The following is a 25,379-nucleotide window of genomic DNA, read 5'->3' as shown; positions in this document are numbered from 1 at the left end:
GCCGATTTTTTATTAAACTAAAATGTCCACTTTGAAATGAACCATTTCAGTTGATTTTCTCTCTCTTGTAAAGAAACTTTTTTTTGTAATACCCCTCATTTTAAGTTTGGTTTATAGCAACACCCAGAATAAAATCTATTTATTTCAGGTGTGATCTACAAAATAATTTTTATCTGACTAATGAAAATTCAATTTGTAATAAAATAAAACATTTTTGGAGTATATGAGAGCAGAATGAGATGGAAGGATTGTATACGGATTGATACAAAATATTCCTTAATATTAATAATTAATAATTTTGTCCCACTTGGTTTTGTAGCCTATTTTGCCTCAAGACAAGAAGAATCAGTGACACCTCAATTCTGATAATGAAAAAAAGATACATCGTTTTTTGCTTTCAAATTACTGTTCTTATTAGTAGTTTTTCCGGTCTGAAACGGAAAACACTGATGATGTTAAATACATTTATAATGTTATTAAAATATTAATTTTAAAAAATCTGTTGCATTTTATCAACAGATGCTTTAACAAAACAGTCCAGAGGGCAGAAACGCCAGTGTTTGCATCTTGGCTTTCAGACGCGACATATTGATTAGCGCGTCATGCATCAGAAGACAATTAAAAGGACGCATCAGCTCAATCATGATTAGATCGGAGTAGTGACGTCGACGCTTCTATTTTTATTCAAATAGGCTACTTATTTTAGTGCTGCGAATTGCCCTCACATTCACAATAAGCGCGGTTCACACGCTCTCTCCGCCCCGCGATAACTGTGGGTGGGTCCAGGCTGCGCTCTCGCACACAAAGACGCAGATCTGGCGCGAAAGCACTTTTACCGGCAGTGGGCTGGGGGAGGGTGCGGCTGCACTGCACCACGCGGATCGATCGTTGCTGCCGTTGTAACAGGACACCCGCGTTATTTCTGCAAGGAAAAAAAAAACTTTTCTCGTTGTTCAGGTTAAACGGTCGTAAAACAAAGGCGTTTGGTGTTGTGCGCGCGCTATTGTTTAGTGAGCGCGTGTGTACCGGAGTTCTACCGGACGCTGCGCTTCTTTGTTCTGTTCTGTGCGTCCCATAGACTCTCCCTGGACTTTGCAGGTCTGCGACCCCATGGTAAGTGCATTTTACATCAGAATCGTGTAATTTGTTTTAACAGTACATTAAGTTCGTCTCGTGGTTAACTTTTGTGTTAACCCGTGAGCCGTTGAACATTTCCTGGATCCTTTAATCGGAACGGGTGCTCCCTTTACCCCGTGTTAGTGGGTCTAATCTTTATAGAAGTAATGTATAACCACATTTACACCACAACTGATTGTTTCTATGTGACTTTAATCAGTGGTATTATCCTGCTAGTGTTATTAAACTACTTTGATATGTTGCTTTGGTTGTTTTGTGGCTGCACGAGCGCTCACTATACGAACCCCTGCGGTTATACATGTGCTACAGAAATCAAATGTTTAGCATTTATAGTTGGTGCATCTTATCAATGCAATTGTGTTAGAGCGTGCATTTATTAAATAAACGCGTTTACATATATAGCAATGCATTTAGCGATAATGTGTTTGCATGCAAATATTGTGCTTTTCTTTTTTTAAAAGCATTACAAACTTGCATTAAAGTAGCTACATTATGTGAGTTTAAGCAATGTAATTGAGTAAGAGCATGCATTTGGTGAGAGCGTTTTGCTTGTAATGTGCATTGCGTCGCAATTGAACTCCACGTGGGCAGTCATCATTTGACCTAATGACCCGTTGTGTTCACAGATAATATTATAGAAGTTCTGCAGCAATGCCTGGGGTCAACACACACACACTGTACGGCTGGGACATGGAGCACTACTTTTATGATGTGATGGACACAGGGGAGGACTTCTTTAAGTCTACAGCACCAAGCGAGGACATATGGAAGAAATTCGAGCTGCTTCCCACCCCGCCCATGTCGCCCTCAAGGACGCTAGATGGGGACTGGTTACTGCCGCTACCGGGGGACCGGCTTGGGTGGTTGCCGCCGAAGGTATTAACATGTGATGAGGAGTATGAGGGGCTGCACAAGTTCGATCCTCTGGACATTTTTGGTAATTTGGGCTCTATCGTTATCAAAGACTGCATGTGGAGTGGGTTTTCCACGAGTCACCGGCTGGAAAAAGTGTCTCATAATGAGCGAGCACCGGTGACGGCTCAGATTCAGACCTCGACTGCACAGAAAGCTGCTCGTGCTGCATCGGGCACGCCCGTGACTGGGACCCAGGCGGCACAGTGCGTGAACCCCGCCGCAGTCCTGGAACTCCCTGTCCCGCATAACAAGAAAGTGGCTGCGGGCTCCTCTGGTTCTGAGTGTCGCTCGGATTCATCCGGTAAGATGTTGCATGTGATTACTTCACATGTGATTACTGGCATGAGCTGATATGTACTTCAGAATAATGCTGAGCCAATGAGGTGATGCATCTGCTGTTACTGTGCTATAAAGATAGATGTTATCCAAGTCATTTGTAACAACTTGCAATTCAGACCAGATTTGGCAGTTAATTAGTTTAATTCTTCCCCTCCCAAGAAAATTGTTCCAAAAGAAGCCAAAGCGTCAAGCTTTGCCTGTGACCAAGCCACTTACCAACTAAAAGCCATGACTAAAAAATGTTTCCGTGAGAGGAAATGCTTAACTTTTTTTAAACCCAATTGTCACTGCAGTCAAGGTCATGCAATGTCTTGTCTTAATATACTGTTACAGCATTTTATTATTTTTAAATTGTTTTTATTAGTAATTTTGTGAAATTTTGACGTTTTAATTTTCTATTTAGCTTTTTCCAATTTTAGTGCTTCAGCTACAACTTATTTTTAGTTAATTGCCAATTTAGTTTCAATTATCAAACCATTTGTTAAAGGAACACTCCACTTTTTTTGAAAATAGGCTCATTTTCCAACTCTCCTAGAGTTAAACGGTTGAGTTTTACCGTTTTCGAATCGATTCAGATGATCTCTGGGTCTGGCGGTACCACTTTTAGCATAGCTTAGCATAGTTCATTGAATCTGATTGGACCGTTAGCATCATGCTCAAAAATGACCAAAGAGTTTCAATATTTTTCCTATTTAAAACTTGACTCTTCTGTAGTTACATCATGTACTAAGACTGACGGAAAACAAAGTTTCTAGGCCGATATGGCTAGGAACTATACTCTTATTCCTGCGTAATAATCAAGGAACTTTGCTGCCGTACCATGAGTGCAGCAGGTGCAATGATATTACGCACCGCCTATTTTCAAAAAAAGTGGAGTGTTCCTTTAACCAATAGTTTAGGTTGGCAGTAACGGCACTACCCAATAATCAAAATCAGTTTTGGGTATTTTCCTTCATAAAAAGGTGGTTTAAACAATCTTGGTAGTTTTGTTTTTAAACTCTGTTTTGCCAATAAAATGGCTATAGAAGGTGTTAAAAACCGACACATGTGGCTGTAGAGTTCTTGTCGAGAACTGTGAAATATTCAACAGATTGAGTTTTATGAGTGAGTTGAAGTGTGTAAACAGCCATCACACATTGGTTAACTTAACTGTTATGCAGTGGATGCATTAATTGTATTGTATGATTCTTTTCAGTTTACCTTCTGAATATCAAGTCTGACAACAGACCAGTCCTTTTTTTTTGTTTTTGTTTTTTTTAAATTAAAATATGTTGTGCTGGAAAAGATTTGAAATGCCAAGTGCTTAAGCTAAACGTGCCGAATGTTTTGTCTCAGATGACGATGAGGAGGATGATGTGATTGACGTGGTGACGGTGGACAACCGACCGAAGCGTGGTCGTCCTCCAAGCCGCCGAACGCCGGTAACTATTACAGTGAGTGCCGATCCGTTTGGACCATGTCCCAAGCACTTCCACGTGTCTCTACATCGGCAGCAGCACAATTACGCTGCTCCCTCCCCTGACACGGATCCTGAGGATGACTTAGATGAGATTGAGCCTGTGAGCAAACGGCCATGTCTGGAGCCTTCATCCTCTCCCTCGTCTCCGCTTTCTTCTCCTGCCACATCGGACTCTGAGGACTTCAGCGAGCAGCGTCGTAACTTCCTCGAGCGAAAGAGGAGAGATGACCTTCGCTCAAGGTTCCAGGCGCTCCGGGAGGAGATTCCAGGTCTGTCCGGATCCTCAAAAACCTCGAAGGTGGCAATTCTGACCCAGGCGACGGACTACTTGCTGAAGCTGCATGCGTGCCAACGACGTCAAGCTCAGGAGAAGAGAAAACTGAAAGCCAAACAACAACAGCTTCTCCGCAGGATCAGTGTTTTGCAGAACTCCTGAAAAAAAAAAAAAAAAAAAAAAATACTGCTTTAATACTGCACAATATTTCCAAAGCTCATTATGGACATGGGAACTCATTGTTTGTCAATCACTGAAATGACACTTAAAACACTGCAGGGAGATCTTTAAAATTGCATGGAATTCTGCCCTTCTTGAAGGGATCTGTACATATGTGACTTTAGCTGAGACATGGAGAACTTTGTGTGAGGAGACAATGACAGAAATGTGCACATGCAATGCCTTTATAAACCTCAGCAGATGGCGATGAAGAGGAAGTTGATGAATTTACCTCCATGGCTAGAAGGGTGGGTGGTGTTTGTATGCATGTGGGGGGTGTGTAGGATATTGTGTGTGGGGAGCATGGTGTTTGAACATGTTGAGTAGAAAATGTCTTGTTCATAACGTGATCTGTACAAAACTTGTTGTAAATACTGTATTCAGAGGGTGTTGTCCTTCTGTATCTACTCATCAACTGCACAGAGATTCTATTTTGTTAAAGAATAAAGCATCTAAAATGACAAGTGGTTTTTCCTTTTAAATGCACACTATTATAATAAAGTGCACTGTTGTGTAAACTCCAGTCATCTTGTAGGAATAAACCTAGAGTAATGCAGTTTAAACTAAACTGTAAAATTCTTGATTCCCCATTGGCAGGTGTGGTAAAAAAATATATATATTTTGCATCCTGGCCAGAATAAGATGTTTGTCTTGCATTTTGCTTATTCTGAATCTTAAGAGACAGCAAATTAAGGCCGCATCGACACGAAGCCAGAGCTTTCCTTAGCCAATCTTTTTTTTTTTCTTTCTTTTTTTTTTTTTTAAAACCTCCCTCGTTCAACCATAAACATGGTGTCATCTCAAGAAAAATGCATGAAACCAGCTCAAAATGATTTAATATATATGCCAGACCAGTATGTGGTGCTGTAATTCTGTCACAGAGATGCACTAAAAACTAAGAAGAAGACTTGGATGTGATGACATTTCACAAAATATACGAAACACCGATACGATACAAAATTTTTACTAAACGTGTCTCCGTGTGGACGGGCTCTAAAAGGACAGCTAACCCAAGAATGAAAATTCTGTCATTTACTCACCCTCAAGTTGTTCCAAACCTGTGTAAATTTCTTTGTTCTGCTGAACCCAAAGTAAGATATTTGGAGGAATGTTTGTAACCAAGCAGATCTCGCCCCCCCATTGACTACCATAGTAAGAAAAAAAAAATACTATGCAGTCAATGGGAGGTGAGATCTGCTTGGTTACAAACATTCTTTCAAATATCTTTTGTGTACACCAGAACAAAGAACATTTGGAACAGCTTGAGGGGGAGTAACTTATGAAATTTTCATTTTTGGGTGAACTGTCCCTTTAAGGCACAAGTTAAGATTAGTTTTTCAGATCCTTCCCTCTGTGCTTGCTGTTAAAGCTGAAAGAGGAAGTGTTCTGGATATTTACTGAAAAACAGGTAGTTCAAAAATCACCTTTACCCCCGTTATCCTGAACAACAGGTTAAACAGTGACATGGTAGTGGTGTGAAAACTGATTTGAGTTTATGGGAGGCTTATTCACACTCATATGTTAAATGTAGTAGCATATGTCTCCTTTTTTCAAAGGAATTGTTAAACTGCAGAAGTGGGATGCAGGAAGCTGAAAGAGGAAGTGATGCAAGAAACCCCATGCCTTTTCATGTTATATGAATTTCTTCACCAAACTGGGATTGGTTTAGTCTGTCAGATTTTTTTTTTTTTTTTTTTTTTGATGGAAAGAAATAGAGAAAAAGAGACTGGAGTAATGGCTGCTGAAAATTAATTGTTAATTATTGTGCATTTTTTAATTGTACTTAATGTTTTACTGTACATTTAATAATAGATTAAATGCAGCCTTGGTGAGCATAAGAGAAATAAATGTTTTGGTGAACTCGCCTGCTACTGGCTTGTGTACATTCCCACTGTTAAACAGTTGTAACTTTATCTGCTTTATCTTCATTTTTGTTATAGTGCAGCTATTATTGGTGTGTTTATTTTCCATCAGTTCTAAAGAGGTCATTTCACTCTCTTTTTTCCTTATTTCCTTATATTACATAAGAATCCACACATAAACAGCTGCTCTCTCTCAGACATAAAGCCTATACCAGCACCATCACTGCCAAGCGCTGACCCAGATTCCATTCCATAAAATCACAGGAAGTCAGACTGCTCCAAACAACCGGTGACCCACTGATCATAATGAAGCTAATCTTGGCCACACACATACTCACTTATTTAGTTCCCACTTCCCAATCCCTGTGTTTGTGTGTGTGTGTGTTTCTTTCTCTCTCCATTCTCTTTCATTTCTCCTTTTCTCTCTGTCACAGAGTTATGTAACTGCAGTTACACAGAAAAAAGGCAGTGTTTATGTCTCTCCCTCTCTCGGTCTGTCTGTCACCTCACAGTCTGTGGATGTTATGGTCTGGGTGTGGCACAGACTCAAGTTTATTGCATTTTACTTGGTCTGAAACTGAATCTGTCTCTCCAAACTTTTAACTAAATCAGCAACAGCTTTTATTGGGTGTGCCTTTGGCTCAAATCTCAGATCTTAAGTAATCTTAATCTCACAGGTTAAACACAACAGCCATCTGTGCGCAAACAGATAGACCCACACACTTTGCCACCCAAACATATAAACAGTATTGGGGGTAATGCATTACAAGTAAGGGGATTATGTAATCAGATTACTTTTTCAAGTAACTAGTAACACAAGTAACAGTACAAGTAACACATTACTTTTAAATTAAAAGAAATTACTTTTTCAAATGCAGTGCAGGTACTACAAAGTTTCTGACATTGTTTAGAATAGTACAAGCTAGAACAGGGCGAGATTAAGGAAAAGTGAAAGCATAGGGGAAGTTTTTTTTTTTTCAGTTAAGTGCTGACAGAAGAGATGTTTTTTGAACATTGTCATGGTTTCAGCATGTAGGATATAGCCTGGTAATACCAGACTCTGCTACTTCACTTTGCTTCGTAGACAGAGTCTGGAATGGCATAATAGAGAAGTGTTTCGCTTGTCTGAAGTTTAAAATCATTGGTTACCCGTAAGCCAATCAGATACGTTTAGTTATGACGTATGTTATCCGCCTGTACAGCCACATCGAAGCATAGACATCATGCATCGAACTCAAATCTATGATTGAACTTCCACTGTAAACCTGTTGTAAACACATGATGATGTGAGCGAAATACCGGAGTGAACATGGCTGTAAACGACTTTTGCAGATTATGCGAAGTAAATGCATCCCGACGTTTGCATCCCGTGTCTCGTTTCCCATTTCCGCGGTCGTTTCGGTTTTCGATTTCTCTAACCTACAATGTAAAACTCGGCGCTTAGCATCTACGTCACGGCTCTCAGCCCGCCCTCTGTTCATTGATTGGCCCGGCTGTTTCCAGACCGGTGGCAAACACAAAGCTCTGACGCTGTATCAGACTGAGTACAGAAGCGAAATGAAATTGAGCGGAAGTAGGAAGTCTGACGTAGTCAGGCTATGTAGGATAGGGTTGGGAAGATAATTCCACCAGCAAGGAACAGTGAACGGAAATGTTCTGGAAAGTGATTTTGTGTCTCTCAGTGACGGTATCAAGAGGGGTCGCTCATTTACCAACTTCAGGCTTCAGGAGGGGATGTAGACTCGTACGAGTGGGTGGAGGTAGGAGGATGCAGAACCCATGGCTGTTCTATACGCAAGCATCAATGTCTTGAACTTGATGCGAGCTGTAATTGACAGCCAGTGCAGAGAGATAAACAGAGGAGTGACGTTGTCTCTCTTGGGCTCACTGAAGTCAAGATGTGCTGCTACATTCTGGATCATTTGTAGAGGTTTGATTGCACATGATGGAAGTCCAGCCTAGATATGACATGCCTGGATGAGAAGTTGTGCAGCATGCTCATTTAGGAAGGGTTTGATCTTCCTGATGTTGTGCAGTGCAAACCTGCATGATTGTGCAATGTGGTCTTTGAAGGTCAGCTGGTTATCAAAGACTATTCCAAGATTTTCTGACCCAACTTGATGGGATATATGATGAATTAATTTAATAATCCTTCCTATAGCAGCAAATAATAATCTAAACAACAGAAACAGAAAACTGGGTATTAAGCAAAAACTTGTACACTCCTGCCTTGTCGAGTGACTAATCGCTTTACCTGTGATTAGTCACTTGACTACTTTAAAAAAATGCTGGGTTGTTTAAACCCATATTTGGATCAAATATGGACAAACCCAACCATTTGTTTACATTTTTTACGGTTGGGTTTGTCCATATCTGACCCAAACATGGGTTGAAACAACCCAGCATTTTTTAAAGTGTAAGTGACTATAAGTGACATTTATTGACTGACTCGTCTCTTGTTCCCACGTTGAGAGAAATCAGAAGTGCAGAGGTGTTGTGTGCGCTGTCTAAACATGATGGTTATTCTAGACTAAGTGTGAGCATGCATTTACTCATCTCACTTGCACAAAAACAGATTCAGTATTCCTCCAAATTAATAAAAATAGTGAAATGCGAATATTATGCAAACCTGCAATAATTAACTGTTACATTACACAAATATACTTTCCCCCAGTTTCACAGACAAGGTTTAAGCCTAGTCCCAGACTAAAATGCATGTTTGAGCCATTTTAAATGAAAGAAAATGGAAGATGTTTTGTCTCAAGATGCGTACTAGTAATGTTTTTTTTTCTAAGGCACATTTATAAAAGCTATTTAAATGTCCTAATTGAACTAAGGCCTAGTCCTGGCTTAATCTAAGCCCTGTTTGTGAAACCAGGCCTTTATGTATTTAATCTCACTTTATTAAACAACATCTTTGCTGCTGACATTCGATGACCCAATTCAACCATACTAATAAGCAAAAAATGACTTTTGATAAACATCACACTTGTGTTTCATTTTTTGTTTTTATTGCTTAAGTGTTGAACTTTCTTCTTCTGCGTTCTTCTGCAATCCAGAATGGAGGCACAGCTGAAAGGTTTGTTTGAGCTGCGCCCTCTACTGTACTGTTAATTTACATTTCCTTCAACCTGAGGCTCATTCATTTCACTTTTGGTGTGAAAGGGCCTTTACATTTGCATCTGCATATAAACACACTATTAGACACTAAAGTCAGCACAAAATCTAAATTGACCCTATATTTTTTCTTTATTCATGTTACTGAATGATTCATCAATGCATACATTTTTAAACATTTTTTTTTTTGACAAATTAAACCAATTACATTCAGATCTGCCTTCATTCCAGTATGCAACACTTTTGTTAAGTGATGGAAAATTTTCAACAAGTGCTAAATAACACCCAAGATTATTTTGTATTATATATTTAACAATGACTAAATTAAATTGTTGTCTTAAATACAGGAAATACATGTCTGTACTTTATTTTTTTTATTTTTTTTTTACTGTACATAAAATTACAAGTATTAGATTCCTAAGTGATTTTTAGATTGGATTTCAGGAGTTTGTGTCTCTATGTGTGCTCGTTGGTAAGGAACAGCTGTTGCATTGTGTGGATGCACTCTCAGATGAATGGAGAGAGCCTTCAACTGAACCAGTTGTATCATTTGAAACCGCCCCTCTGTGATGTGATTGGCTGAAGGGGGGAGGGGGGGATATTAGATTGGTGGGGGGTCTTTGTCTATTTGGGCTTTTGTCTTTAATGAGATTTTAGACTCCCAAAACAAAGTCATCAAAACAAAGCTTCAATTATCGGCAGCACGACGATTACACTATAACTTCAGTGCATGTTCACTGATGCCGTTTACAATTTTCCTGGATGCACTATTAAATTACAGTAATTCTATGTGCAAGTTGGATGAATTTTCTGTATATGATCTATGCAGCATGCACAAAACTAAGAACTGTGCTTTTGCAGTGTACATTTACATTTTATTCTATTTTTGTTCTATGCAAGCACTAAAAACAGTACTTAAATGACTCAATGCATATTTATATTGTAACTTTAAAAATAATGTAAAAAAAAAAAAAAAAAAAAAAAACACTTGTGAAAGAAAAGATCTGTAGCCTGAGAATTTGTCTTCTGTAATTAAAGGATTAGTTCACTTTCTAATTAAAATTTCCTGATAATTTACTCAACCCCATGTCATCCAAGATGTTCATGTCTTTCTTTCTTCAGTCGAAAAGAAATTAAGGTTTTTGATGAAATCATTCCAGGATTTTTCTCCTTATAGTGGACTTCACTGGTGCCCAAACGGTTGAAGGTCAAAATTACAGTTTCAGTGCAGATTCAAAGCGTTCTACACAATCCCAGATGAGAAATAAGGGTCTTATCTAGAGAAACCATTTTTTTTCCAAAAAAAAAATTAAGATTTTGTAAGTTTTAACCATAAATGCTCATCTTGAACTAGCTCTCTTCTTCTTCTCTATTAGAATTCCAGCAGTGTAGATGCTGCTAAGTGTATTACTGCCCTCCACAGGTCAAGGTTTGAACTAAATTGTCATATACAATATGCTAGTGCAAGTATATAACAGTTATTTCAAACTTTGACCTGTGGAGGGCAGTAATACACTTAGCAGCGTTTACACTGCTGGAATTCTAATAGAGAAGAAGAGAGCTAGTTCAAGATGAGCATTTATTGTTAAAACTTTCTAGATAAGACCCTTATTTCTTGTCAGGGATCGTGTAGAACGCTTTGAATCTGCACTGAAACTGTAATTTTGACCTTCAACCGTTTGGAGGCCATTGAAGTCCACTATAAGGAGAAAAATCCTGGAATGTTTTCATCAAAAACCTTAATTTCTTTTCGACTGAAGAAAGAAAGACATGAACATCTTGGTTGACACGGGGGTGAGTAAATTATCAGAAAATTTTAATTAGAAAGTGAACTAATCCTTTAAGTATGTATGGTTAGTGTGTGTATATGTGTGATGTAAGCTGAATATAGGTCAGTAGTGTAGGGAGAGGGAGCACAGGCTGACTTCAGCACAAACATGCCATTGTTATGTAACTCTCTCTTCTCTTTCTTGCCCCTCCCTTTTTCTCTTGCTATTGCATTTTTCTCAGATTCAGTCTCTGATTTTTTCATGCTTTTGGCCTGATAAAATGAGCTTATATACGCAACGCATTAATAAACATTTTTTATATACAGTCCATAGTCCAAATATGCACATAAACATGAACGCAATCTCTCCCAGCCATAACTCCCAACGAGACCTGCTTCATAAAGTGTGGTATTATTTGTGATCCGATGCTGCCCTCTGATGGTAGAAAGGACGCATAACTATAGTCTTGAATGTAAACAAAACGCGTGGGACTATTATATGCACAAGCAATTAACCTGTAAAAATAAATAAATAGATAAAAAACTTTTCAAAGCACTGAATTTTGCATAGCTCTTTATCAAAGAACGTTTTAGCAAAGTTTCTTGCCTGTGTAGATTCAAAGATCTCCTCATAATTGTTGTTGTTTGTGCTATTATGAGATATTTTATAGTTTTAATTGCTACAGATAACGTGTATTTATTTTTTATTTTTTATTTAAATACACAACAATAAACTATAAAAATCTGTTTTCAGTTCTTTTTATAGGTAAACCCCACCTCATCCCCGTTGCAAACTTGTTTCACTGTAGTAGTAAAAAAAAAAAAAAAAAAAAAAAAAATTAAATAGAAAGTAAATTGTGACATTGTAACTTCTAGAATAAAAGTAATTAAAATAAAGTTTAACTCTCTCGTAAATGTGTCCTTTTAATTACATCGAAACACTAGGACGAAAACAACACAAAGTGTTATATTTAATATTTTAAATGCAGCAACAATAGTAGTTTACGCTGACAATTTGACATTTCTTTGAGGGTAAACGAGGTCATATTTATTTGACTTCATAATCTGTCTGCGCCAATGTTTTTCCCCATTGGGTGATTTGGATGTCTATCAAAAGAACATCCAGTAGGATGTCAGTTTGACGCGCAATGTTATTGGTCAATTCATATGATCGCCCCGCCTGACAAACGCAGAATCATGCATTTAATTGGCTGAGACTGCGTCGTTTAAATTTGAACCGTTTCAAACAGCGGAAAGTTGTAGACGCACAACAGCTCTGTGTGTTTCGCTGTCTTTCGCTGAGAAGAAAGGGGTTTTGTGTTAAGTTTGAGCAGTTTGAATAAGGTACGTATTTTAGGAAACCGTGTACAAACTTATAGGAGACCAATAATGAAATATCGCGCGATACTGAATATTAAAAGTCGTTGCTATTGACTGTTTTGCTAGTGCTAGTCCTAGTCCTAGACGTTAATAATTATCCGCATGTGATATTGTCCTTTTTTTAAGTTACTGTAATCGACCTAATTGTTTTTTATGCAGAGATCTTCACTCTTATTGTATTCACGAAGTTAATGTAATTATTTGGATGATAATAGCAAGAAAATGTAGGATTTTTTTTTGGAAATAAATATAAATTTATTTGATCATTGTTTAAGATTTAGAGACACTGCATTTCCAATAAAAAAGTATGTATTTTGCCTTTCCTGAAATGTATGTTTGTTTCATGTTCATTTTAATCAGCCCTCTCATCCATGTGGGTTCATGGCTGTGAACTGTTAGTCTTAGGTCAGTTCTTCCTGGCTGTTCTTGTTCTTCTTCTTTTTCTTTATTTCATTTCGACGACTTGATCTTGGATCTAACTGTGTCCAGGTTAAAACCTGATAATGTTATTTATGATGGTGAGCTGTTTATAACCTGTGCAGGTAGGCTGTAGGAGAGAGAAGCTGTCAGAAGTGCCTGTGATTACAAAAGATGACAATTTTATTGTCAGTCCTACATAGTTGAGCAGAATCCAGGGAAGGACAGATGAGGCCAAAATTGGTAACTTTTCCTTGAAGAATTTATTAATTTCTTCCTTGTTCCTCCTTATTGTCATAAAAAGCATGCCATCAAGGGATTGCCACAGTGTTTGGTAGATGGGCCATATGTCACTATAAGCCAAATCACAAGACCATGTTGCTACCATTTTATAAAAAAAAAAAATTAATAAAAAAAAAAAAAGAGAGTTTTTAGTTAACTGCTGGTTTTCTTCCGTTATAGCCTTTGACCATCTCTCTAAGGCATGATTCCCTCACAGATAAAGAACCACTTTGTTCCCTCAGCACATGGCTGAATTGCACCGGTTGATATTACATGCTTGGGTTGTTAGTCACAGTGGGTTAGTCTGATCTCTGTCTGATGTTTGAAAGAAATGCAACAGATTTGAGGTGTCTCATGAGGTTTAGTGTGTCTGGGTGTTGGGTGAGAAGGTCAGATGCCCGCCTCCGTGTCTTATCAGTAAAACCAGCTGTGTATGGTGCCCACTGGGCGTGGCTTTCCAAAACCCATGTTGTCATATTCTGTGTCTCTTTTCTTGCAGTATGAGTTCTGAGGTGCTGAAGGAGAATCAGGGAGCTGTACGGATGAACAGTTCTGAAGCTGCTTGTGACATTTTCGCATTGGAACAGACCACTGGCAGGCCCTCGATCCTGCGGCAGTCGCAGGCTGAAAACATCAGCAGGACTGTGCCTAAAGGAGCGAAGGTGGGCTTTCTAGAGTTTTCCAAACAATTTTCTGCTTTTTTGGGTGCAATAAACTCTAAATTGTTAATGTTTTCTATTTGAATTGTGCAAATATAAAATGTAACAGAATTTTATATATATATATATATATATATTTCTCCCAAAAATGTAACTTATTCAATTTTCAGCATCATTACTCCAGTCTTCAATGTCAAATGATCCTTCAGAAATCATTCTAATGTGCTGCTTAATATTTTTTTTCTTTCTTTAAGGATTCTTTGAATACAAAGTTGAAAAGAACAGCATTTGTTTGGAATAGAAATCTTCTTTTTTAATAGTGCTAAATTCTTTACTACTTACTATATTAAAGGGTTTGTTCACCCCAAAATGAATTGTCATTAAGTACTTTACTTTTACTTTACCAATACCTTTTGTGCGCAAAAACAAAACGCAAATAATGATTTAATTTAACATTTTGAACTATTGTCACACGCAGTGAAGGCTTCCGTGTTCATGTCCAAATGCCAGCGCAGTATTGGCAGACACTGTACACATGAGCAGCATGACGCAGGCCAATAATGAGTTGGCATTTGGAAGTAGAACACTGAAGCCAGCACTGCGTTCACTGTCAACTGCGTATGACAACAGTTCAAATTGTTAGTCGTTATTTGTTTTTTTTTCTCGTTTTTTCATAACATTTAAAGCTGCTGTAGGTAACTTTTGTAAAAAAAAATTTTTTACATATTTGTTAAACCTGACATTATGTCCTGACAGTAGAATATGAGACAGATAATCTGTGAAAAAATCAAGCTCCTCTGGCTCCTCCCAGTGGTCCTATTGCCATTTGCAGAAATGCACCGCTCCCGGTAAGAAACAACCAATCAGAGCCAGGAGGAGTGTCTTAGCAGTGTCAATCAATCAAGCTCGCGTGCGCGCTGATCTCACCCCTCCCATGCACAGCGCCAGCGCATACAGGCTTCAAGATTACCGGTGTGCCGCAGCTTTGCTTATGGCCGAAAAACAATCCAAACTGCCAATTCCTCGAGTGGCACCTGCTCATAAAATAAAGACGGGTAAACGGAAAAAGACATATGACGATGATAAAAATGCCAAAAAGAAAGAATTAGATAGAGCCCGAAATAAAACGAGGGTAAATATCGGAGCGGCTTTTCCGAGGTGGAGGGAGCTACGTGTCCTGAACGGATTAAAAACCGATGCAGAGTCAGCCACATTTCTGCTTGACAAGTATCCCTGCTTGATTTGTTTAATTTTTTAAGAACTACACAACTAAGATAATTTCAAAACAGGACTGACAAATTATGTATGGCGTGGTTTCTTGTAGATTTCAGGGTGGTCCTTTGCATATAACATCGTTTTATTTCGCCATAAGCAAAGCTGCGGCACACCGGTAATCTTGAATTTGACGCCTGTACACTGTGCATGACAGGAGTGTGATCAGCGCGCACGCGAGCTTGATTGATTGACACTGCTAAGACACTCCTCCTGGCTCTGATTGGTTGTTTCTTACCGGGAGCGGTGTATTTCTGCAAATGGCAATAGGACCACTGGGAGGAGCCAGAGGAGCTTGATTTTTTTCACAGATTATCTGTCTCATATTCTACTGTCAGGACATAATGTCAGGTTTAACAAATATGTAAAAAATATTTTTTTACAAAAGTTACCTACAGCAGCTTTAAGGTTGAACCACTGTAGTCACGTTGATTATTTTAACAATGTCTTTGGCTTGCATTTCTTTTAAAAGTGATCTGTATCAGATATCTGCATTTTTACACTGCACTTGGTGAAACGAAAATGGCATATGACATCACAAATCAATTTAAAGGATTAGTTCACCCAAAAATGAAAATGTATGTCCTTAATGACTCACCCTCATGTCGTTCCAAACCCGTAAGACCTCCGTTCATCTTCGGAACACAGTTTAAGATATTTTAGATTTAGTCCGAGAGCTTTCTGTCCCTCCATTGAAAATGTATGTACGGTATACTGTCCATGTCCAGAAAGGTAATAAAAACATCATCAAGGTAATCCATGTGACATCAGTGGGTTAGTTAGAATTTTTTGAAGCATTGTAGGGTTGTTCCGATTCCGATACTAGTATCGGAAATACCACCGATACCGATGCTAGAATTTATTTCTGGTATCGGCGAGTAATAAAACTCATGTACCGATCCGATACCATTTTCTTAAACAATATCTAGTTGTGCCCGCTATCTTTGCTTAACGCAGCAAATCGGAAATCAGTTCTTCTCAGAATGCAAACACAGGAAGTTGTGCTGTGTTGCCATAAGCAACCACTGTTTAGAGCAGCGAAGAAGTGAAAAATGGGGTTATTTATTAGCAATAAAACTAAATAAGATGCTAAACGAATTAATTTAAAGTGAATCTGAAGCATACCTTTCTCATTCGGCACTGTTTCCTTTTCGAGACGAATACTAAACTATTAGACTATTTATTATGTAAGCATTGTACTTCACTCGCATTATCGACATCATTCTTCACATAACAGCACAGTCAGGCGGTGGTCACAGGACGGCAGATTGTATTACAGAATTTAATTGAGCAGTGCGTTTTATATGTTTGGTTGATTGTATTGTATTTTAATATTTAACAGCTGAGCTGCGATATCAAGTAAGCAATGCAAGAATTTGTGCGCGCGCACGCATGAGGCGCCGTCGCGGCCACTGGAACGTTTTTTTTTTTTCCTAAACTGTACTTTGTAATTTATGGTTTATGGTCGTAATTTAAAAGCCAGACATAATTCATACATTTACAAAAGACATTTAAATAACGAAAACAAGCAGAATGTCTGTTTCCTTTCCTAGATCGCTGGAGTGCGCCACAATGAACCACTTTCGTTTTGTTAATATGTGGACCTAATTATATGGTGAAATATTTCACGTAGCCTATAGGCCTAAATATTACCTTTTGTTGTATATGTTATGTTAGCCTATAGTTTTCTGAACCGCTGCATGTGCGTGATGTGGCGTTGTGTGAACTCATGTTCTACATATCCTGTAATTTTCGCTGGTTTCAAAACGCACAACAAGCTGCATATTAGCCTACTTGACATTCATTTTCACTTAAACGTAGGCCTAATGGTGACACACATCACCGGAAAAACTAATGCCAGGGCATTGCCATTGTAACTTACCTAACCTATGATGACATGACAGCTGAGCCTGAGCGCGTCAGCGCGGGCATATCTCACTTTAGAGCGTCAGCGTGGGCATTTCACTCACATTGGATGCGTCAGCGTCACATTTGCATAGGCTGTACTATTTGAATTTGTGATTGGTTGACTGCCAAAGCAAAATATTAAATAGAACGAAAAAATAACGTTATTAACCGGTTAATGGCCATTTCAAATGAGCGTTTCTGTTCAAAACGATTAAATCTGATTCAGTTTCCGTTTCTGGTTACATTCCGGTCAAAATTTTGTTCATTTCCGGTTTTCGTTCCTTGAACCGGTTCAGAGCCCTGCACCCTGGTATCGGATCAGTACTCTGTATCGTCCGATACCCTGAGCTCAGGTATTGGAATCGGTATCGGGAATGGAAAAGGGGTATCGGAACATCTCTAAAGCATTGAATACATTTTGGACCAAAAATAACAATAACTACGACTTTATTCAGCATTGTCTTCTCTTCCGGGTCTGTTGTCAATCTGCAGTGACGCTGCTTGTGACAGCGGTTGCTGCTGTGTAGGAGGTTCTTCCATCGCTCTTAGTTCTTCGTCCATGTATTCGGGTTCAAATAAATGTGGCTGAGCAAAAAAATGCAAGTCTTCCTCTGTGTCAAAATCCTTAGACATGTTTGCGAAGGTTGTTTTGTTTACAGCGTGCATCTCCCTCAGACTGTAAACGAAGCTCGGGTGCACCAGATAACACGTCAGCAGCATCACTGCGGAGCCGTGAATGCGGATTGACAACAGACCCGGAAGAGAAGACAATGCTGAAAAAAGTCATAGTTTTTGTTATTTTTGGACCAAAATGTATTTTCGATGCTTCAACAAATTCTAACTAACCCACTGATGTCACATGGACTACTTTGATGTTTTTATTACCTTTCTGGGCATGGACAGCCTACCGTACGTATTTTCAATGGAGGGACAAAAAGCTCTCGGACTAAATCTAAAATATCTTAAACTGTGTTCTGAAGATGAACGGAGGTCTTACGGGTTTGGAACGAAATGAGGGTGAGTCAATAATGACATAATTTTCACTTTTGGGTGAACTAAACCTTTAAATAGTACATTGAGTTTAATTTATTGACATGGAATTCATATAGAAACCCTTTTAATGCAGTTACATCTGTACATCAAAATAAGTCTCATCAAGACAAGTTTCTGTGCATTTTATTGTGTTCTGAATGGAACGAATGGGTGGAGTCTCCAAAACTGGGCTGAAGCGTCTGTCTGTGCACTAACATTGTCACTAACAATGGCGGCAACGTGCACTCAGTATGATTTCAAAAGTAACATGTTTCAACGTCAGATCACCTTTTATTTAATGCAGTCGTACAAAATTAATACTGTTAGTCAATTAGAGATGTTTCATTTGTTATATGTATGTCTGCACCGTGAAATGTAAGAATTTAATGACGCACACGGGGAATATCCGATCTGTCCGCTTACAAGGCAAATGCATGTATCTGATTCATAACCAATTTATTTCCACGTATGAATGAAGCCTGAAATTGGTCGGTGAATATTGGAATCCATGCGCTTTTTTTCCTGCTTACACTGTCATGGCTCATATCTGATCTGTGTCACATGGGAGGAAAAAAGCAGAATTGGGTCACTTGAACCATGCAGTGTAAATGGGGCCTTTAATGCCTTTCTGGACCTCAAAAGGTACAGTGACATTGCTGCCTATATGTAGTTCAGAAACCCTCAGATTTCATCAAGTGTCTTAATTAGTGTTCTGAAGATTAACAAATGTCTTATGGGTTTGGGATGACATGAGAGCGTGTACTTAATGGCAAACTTAATTTTTGGGTGAACTAACCCTTTAAGAAGTTAAGCATTTGTTGTCCATGCATTGTTGGATAGGTAGGCTGCTGTAGTTTAGATTTACATGTGTAGTTCTTTGTTGCTTTTGTGTAGGTTTGTTTTCAAACTCCACGGCGAGACCCAGTCACAAAGAAAATCATGTCCCCGAGCCGCACCAGTAGGCCGGCCATTCAGGAGGACAACACTAAAGCACTGGAGACTCACGCAGCCTCTTCTGAGCAGTGAGCAAATTACTTGCAGCTCAACTTGTTTAGGAATTTAATTTTAAAAATTTAAGGATAAGTTCATCTTTATGCAATCATTAGCTGTAAAAGTTAGTTTATAAATGAATGACTTTCATAGTAATCCATTTTTCACAAGTGACAAAATCCACTAACATGTAAAAAATGAATGTTTTATAGGAGTTCAGTGTTGAATAACACTTCCACCACACCGATTGAAATGCAAAGTATCTCCGTTGCCTACCCTGGTGATGACATTCCTGTTCAGAGCAAAGGGGCCTATACCCTCGATCTTGATAATCTAGATGCCATCGACCCTTTCCAGGGGTCCAATAAAATGGCAAATTCCCCTCCTAAATCTTCTGCTTTACCTGAGGCTTGGACATCAGAGCTTGTAGAGTCAGATACAACTGCAGCCCCTGTTTCTGCACCTCAGGCTGAGGTTCCAGAGGTGATCAACACTGCACTTGATGAGACTCTTCCTTTTACCCCGTCAGTGGAGAATTCCCTTGCAGAAAGTTCTGTCAACATATCTTCAGCAGAGGGTACTGTCATCATCAAGACTAATGTTGAAAACGGCACCACAGACACAGAGGAGACCGATACGACTGACCCAGCCCCAGCATCACAGCAGATTCCTACTATGGAAGATCAACTTGAGGCCCAAGATTTGCCACTACCCCCGGCAGGATCTTACAACTTGGATTTTGATAATCTTGATTTGCTCAACCCATTCCAAAGTGGTGGTTCAAAGATCCCAAACTCTCCTGTGATTGGCAAAGCATCAGCTGATTCTGATCCATCCCTGCCTAGCCAAGAAGCCAAGCAGGAATCAGAGCTCTCAGTCCAGACCCCAGATGTCCCAACATCCTCAGATGCCTCAATGCCACCTCAGGAAAACTCCACTGTCACAGAGAGCTCTTCAGCGCCCCCTAAGGACAACCAGATGCTACTAGAGTTTAATTTTGATGATGGAGCTGAAGTCAAGCGCAAACCTCCTCCAAAACGCCTCGGGGTCAAAAGACCTGCCGGTGCAAAACCTGGGACCAAAAAAACGGATGCACCAGTCACGGAGAAGAAGGAACCAGAACCCAAGAAGTTGTCCCCTAAGAACACAGAGGAGACAGACTGTGTGGATGTTCCTCCTGCTCAAGGTTCCTACACCTTTGATTTTGACAAGTTTGACGACCCAAACTTTAACCCCTTTGGTACAAAGGCTAACATGGGTAGCTCTCCACCTCGTGGGGTCCAGACCAGCCCGGTTTTGAGGAAAGCACCATCTCCACTTCAGCAGCCTGAGGCTCCAACACAGGTTGACCAGCCTGAGCAACGGTACAGAAACCAGAGCTAACACAGCCTGTATAAACAACGCATGTAATTTTAAAAATCATTTTCAGAATCGGAAGCATTCTTGTAGTTCAAAAGTAGAATATGGTGCTATCAACATTATGGCTTTGATTCTCAGATGAAGTAATAAAATATATAACCTGGATGCAATGGAAGTCGCTTTAGATAAAAGTATTTACCAAATGCATAAATGTAAATAATTGTTGAGCTTAGATTTGTCTCTTTTCCCCTCCAGATCTCACCAAGCAGTTTCTGAAAGCAATGAAAACATTGCAGAAACTGATCTTCCTGTCAACAAGCAGGTAACGGTGCCTTTCAATTTAAGAATTTAACAAAAATCAGTTTGTTTCCACAAGTTATGGTCATGTTGACACATTTTACACTCATTCTTTTACTAGCAGGTAGAAGATGTAGAGTCATCTGCTGTGTCCCACACTAACATATCACAGAATCCAGCGAAACAGGAGCCAGAGATCATAGCAACACCTGAGTCTATAATGTGTCTTCAGAACCAGACTTGTGATCTTGGTGTGGTGGCACCAAGTGAAGATGAGTTTGTGCCTGGGGCATTGTGTGAGTAAACATGGTTGCACTTTTTATTTGAAGTAAACTAATCAGGTGCAAGCTTTCAACATGTGAGCAATATTCTCTTTCTCTCAGTCATGCCAGGAGGAGATTTTGATGGGCAGATGGATTATCTGGAGCAGTTTGGATCAAGCACTGTGAGTGTTTCCATTTATGAAGAGGAAATAAGGAAATGGCTACACTATTTGGTGCAACAGTTAATCAACATTTCAGATTTTCAGTGCTTTACAAAAACGCTTTTTATAGTTTAAGGAGTCGGCTTTGCGGAAACAGTCACTGTATTTGAAGTTTGACCCGCTGTTGAAGGAGAGTCCAAAGAAAACTGGAGTGGACAGCTGCAACTCTGGATTCAGCCTGCCACGGCCCTCTCTTGCCATCAGGTCAGTCGGTATTCTCCACAAACTCATTCAAATGAACTCCTTCCTAATTGTCAACTCTCTTGAAATCTTCCTGAAAATTTTACAGATATGCTTTAAAATGATTTAAATTGCCTCAATGCAACAGATCTGATCTACATTGTGATCAAAATCTAGAGTGCACACAGGATCATAACTTATTTTGTGTGTTAGGATGATGGAGGCTGCAAAGTCTGAAGGAAAGCAGAAGTCTCACTGTGACAGTATGAAACTGCTGGATCTGCCTGCACCAGTAAGGCAACAAACTCCCATAATCCTTTGTTTTGCAACTTTAACATTGTCACTATACACTGTAAACCTAAATAAATTGGCAAAGCTGAAAAAAAAAAAAAAAAGAATCAGTTGCCTCAATTTAAGTTAAATTCAGGGTTTAAGCAGAACTGGCAGATTTTGACACATGTAGATCTAAACTTTTTGTTTGAGTACACATTCATACATTTAACTTAAAATTGTCATCTAACCTCAATGTGTTTATTAGTGTAAACATGGCTAACTATAACAAGCTAATTCAGAAACTGCTAACATGTTAACAATATCATGGTATAACACTTGCTAAATGAGTGCAGAAAAATATAAAGTATTTAACATACTTGCTCTCAAACCAAGCCGCATGCACCATTTGTCACCATGATGGTAATTCCAAAAAACCACAATAACAGAATTTTCTGAAATGTAAAAGAATAATCACTCCTAAATCTCCCACTTAACATTAATCTTGCACAAAAACATTATATAACACTTAAATTTGGCGTTTACTCTCCCTTTGAGTACCATGGGCAAAGCATGCTGGGAGATAGAAATCCCAGCCCAGTCTGTTAAACTTAAAGCAGAACTAGGTAACTTTTTTTTTTTTTACCTTCATAAATAGTTTTCTAAGTCCTTACGATGGTTAATTAACTTGTAGTGGTGTGTTTGAGGCATGCACTAACCCCATCTGGTACATCTACGCCATAAAACAGCACTTGCAAGTTGAGCTGCGCCGACCCAACACAATCTTAAGTTCATCTTACTTAAAATATATCAGTTTTGTGAACTTAAAAGAAAGTGCTAAATATAAATTAAGTTTGTCTTACTCAAACCAATTTAATTTTGAGTGTTTGGATTTACAGTGTATTAGTAGGTGTTGAATAAAACAATAAGCCCCAGGAAGCTAAGCTATTCTAAATTCACTGTAAACCACAGCTTCACAGACTTATTGCTTTATAAAACAGTTAGTCCATAAAAATATTTATTTTAATACTGAGTTCACAGGTGTGTTTGTAGAGTAATTTTCAATTGGTTTCAAACACTGCTCAACCAATCAGAATGAAGAAGGTCCATTTTATAAACAAGCAATTTTCTTTGCACACTGGAGCCAGTTTACCATGTCTCTTTCTCTTCAGGCAGTGGAAACTGTGGTACCAGATCCAACTGTTCTGGACTTACTAGTTCCCACCTTAAAACAGCCAGTGAAGACTGAGGACTCCATCATAGAGGTTCTGAAGTACAGTCAGAGAGACATGGATGCTGCATTACAGAAAGCAGACAGACAGGTCAGCTTCCACACAAGATTATGAGCACATGTGTCTCATTGGAGCCTCTAATGGTTTGTTTGTCTTTTCTTAGGCGGAAGAACGGCTACAAGAGATGCAGACTCAGATTGAGACATTGCGTCTGGAGAATCAACACATGTTGTAAGTCTTTATTCATACAGACACTTTCACATGATGATAAATGGGGGTTACCATGATCATGGAAAAGCTGAAATTGACTTTCAGGTTTGGAAAAGTGATGGAAATATCTAGAATGAATATTGTGATGTTTGAATTGTGGTGTTTTGAGTTTGTTCTTTTTAAGTTGACTCATTTGAGGATCAAATTAAAAAGAACAGACACCAAGGAAGACCCTTTCGCAAATCAAACTTTGAGTGTGATAATGATTCATAGTGTTTTTAAAAATGCTTTTCCAGTCAGTTGGGATTACTGGATCAATCAAAAAGTGTGGGATAAATGATTAACATTTGAACAGTGCACCAGTCACACACTCTTCCTTCTCTTCTCAGGTTTATAGTGTCAGAATATGAGGCCACCATCACTCAAATCACAGGTGTGACGACTTGTTGTTGTGGTTGTGGTGGTTGTTTGTAGTATTATTTTTAAGGCATGTTTGAAACTAATACATGTGTTTACAGATGAGCATAAACAGAAGGAAGATTTGGCTAAAATTGAGTTGGAGCGAGTCCTTCAGGAAAAAGATCAGATGTCTAAAGATTTGAATGAATTGGAGCGATCCTTCTCCTCTGTTGTCAAACGCCTTGACAGATGCAAGGAAGTTATTGAGGGATTCAAAAAGGTGCACTTGAGACTTCTTAAACAAGTCTTACAAACTTAATGCCAAATCAAGATGTTATTTTGGTGTATAAGGATCCTTTTTTTCTTTTTCTTTTTTTTCTTCTAATAGAATGAGGAGACGCTGAAGCAGTATGCTCAGAACTGCATGGACAGACTGCAGAAAGAGGAAAAGCGTTATCAAGCTCTGAAGGCCCATGCTGAGGAGAAACTAGATCAGTATGTGTTCTTCAAACTGTCTTTAATGTCTGAAACTCATCCTCTATTAATGTAGTAATACAGTAAGCATGGATTGATTTTAATATGGCTGAAAGTCTCACCAATACCACTGCTGATGTTTCAGAGCTAATAAGGCCATAGCAGAGGTTCGCAATAAACAGGGCGCAGAGATGGCAACACTGCAGGTGCAGCTCAGGAGAGAACAGCTTAAAGTTCAGTCCCTAGAGAAGGATCTGGAACAAAAGGTACATATGCGCACAAGGGATATCACTCTTACAAGGGTGGTCCAGCAAATTCTTATGGGTGTAGTACAGTTCTGAATTACTTGGTTTTTAACATCTATATTGTGTTGCATTGCTTTTTTTTTTTTTTTTTTTTTTTTTTTTAACTATCTATTTTCTCTTCTCAGGCTAAAGAAGTCAAAGATGTCACAGAGCTGTGTGATGAGCTGCTGCTTAAAGTGCAAAAGACTGGTTTTTAATGCACTTTGCCCTTTGTGTTCATTATTTGTGTTTGTTCGTTATTTGTATTTGTTCTAAAGAATTTTAATAAATAATCATTAAAAAAAAAGGAATGAAAACACAAACATTTTGTCTTGACTGTTAGGACCCAGTTTCAAGTTCACATCTTACTTCCTCACACCACTGCTTTGTCTAAAATATACTGCCATATAACGTAAATGCTTAAAGGATTAGTTCACTTTCAAATGTAAATTACCCCAAGCTTTACTCACCCTCAAGCCATCCTAGGCATATATATGACTTTCTTCAATCTGATGAATGAAGAAATAATTTTTTTAAACTTGCTTACACACTAAAAGTGGTACTTAAGTCCCACTCAGTGAAACCATTCACTCGTGTACTGAATCTTCAGACCAAGTCAGCAAAGCACATTACGTGCTTTACACTGTTTCCTTTTGCAAAACTTTTCCCCTTTGGTGCGGTACATTTGGGCAGGTGTGAAAGCAGCAATCGCACTCGGGTGCACACCAAAAACTGACCAAACAAGCGTCCTTGAAGAGGTGGTCTCGGTACGCTTTCAAGCTAATTCTGGAGCGGTTCGCTTGAGATGTGAAAGCAATCCGACCCAATTAACGGACCAACGAAGTCAAACCAAATTATATCATAATTCATATCTGGAAATGTGATATAAAAAGTGGTAGTGTCTGATTCTGTGAGTGAGCACATTATTTACCATAGTTGAAAACCAACGAGCGCCTCTTCATCTTAAATGTTGTGTAATTGCACTTCTCCGTGTGAGAATGCTGTCCTGACGATACCTTTTTCCTGCTCTGCTTCATTATAACATTCATATATGATCTCGACACACTGACACAGCCTACTAGACAACACTGGGATCCAGAGAGCGCATGTGCGTTGTATTTGCCGCAGCATTAATATGAATGTAGAATATAATTTAACAG

The 25,379-nt window shown here is 38.9% G+C and overlaps 2 protein-coding genes across 6 annotated transcripts; both read left to right on the top strand.

Moving 5' to 3' along the window:
• Window positions 1-676: 676 nt before the first annotated feature.
• Window positions 677-4,804, top strand: mycla (MYCL proto-oncogene, bHLH transcription factor a). Its single transcript, XM_048205486.1, has 3 exons — window positions 677-1,113; window positions 1,764-2,353; window positions 3,727-4,804. The coding sequence occupies exons 2-3, from the start codon at window positions 1,789-1,791 to the stop codon at window positions 4,284-4,286; spliced, it is 1,125 nt and encodes a 374-aa protein (XP_048061443.1). The 5' UTR covers window positions 677-1,113; window positions 1,764-1,788; the 3' UTR covers window positions 4,287-4,804.
• A 7,478-nt stretch (window positions 4,805-12,282) lies between these two features.
• tacc3 (transforming, acidic coiled-coil containing protein 3) lies at window positions 12,283-24,542 on the top strand. Of its 5 annotated transcripts, none has more exons than XM_048205485.1 (17): window positions 12,285-12,434; window positions 13,013-13,130; window positions 13,669-13,831; window positions 18,935-19,062; window positions 19,243-20,394; window positions 20,645-20,711; window positions 20,811-20,982; window positions 21,070-21,131; window positions 21,241-21,374; window positions 21,564-21,642; window positions 22,793-22,942; window positions 23,016-23,083; window positions 23,452-23,495; window positions 23,581-23,741; window positions 23,850-23,956; window positions 24,081-24,201; window positions 24,366-24,542. In XM_048205485.1, exons 3-17 carry the CDS (start codon window positions 13,670-13,672, stop codon window positions 24,435-24,437), a joined length of 2,679 nt encoding a protein of 892 aa, XP_048061442.1. In that variant the 5' UTR covers window positions 12,285-12,434; window positions 13,013-13,130; window position 13,669; the 3' UTR covers window positions 24,438-24,542. The 5 variants fall into 5 exon arrangements, with proteins under 5 accessions (XP_048061439.1, XP_048061442.1, XP_048061437.1 ...); XM_048205480.1 differs by having other exon boundaries at window positions 20,808-20,982; XM_048205483.1 differs by having other exon boundaries at window positions 12,305-12,434; window positions 13,017-13,130; window positions 20,808-20,982.
• The last annotated feature ends 837 nt before the right edge of the window (window positions 24,543-25,379 follow it).

This window comes from Megalobrama amblycephala, linkage group LG10, assembly GCF_018812025.1.
Source record: "Megalobrama amblycephala isolate DHTTF-2021 linkage group LG10, ASM1881202v1, whole genome shotgun sequence".
Classification (NCBI taxonomy): Eukaryota; Metazoa; Chordata; class Actinopteri; order Cypriniformes; family Xenocyprididae; genus Megalobrama; species Megalobrama amblycephala.
Note: the sequence above shows the minus strand (reverse complement) of the source record. Positions and strands in the feature narration are given on the sequence as shown.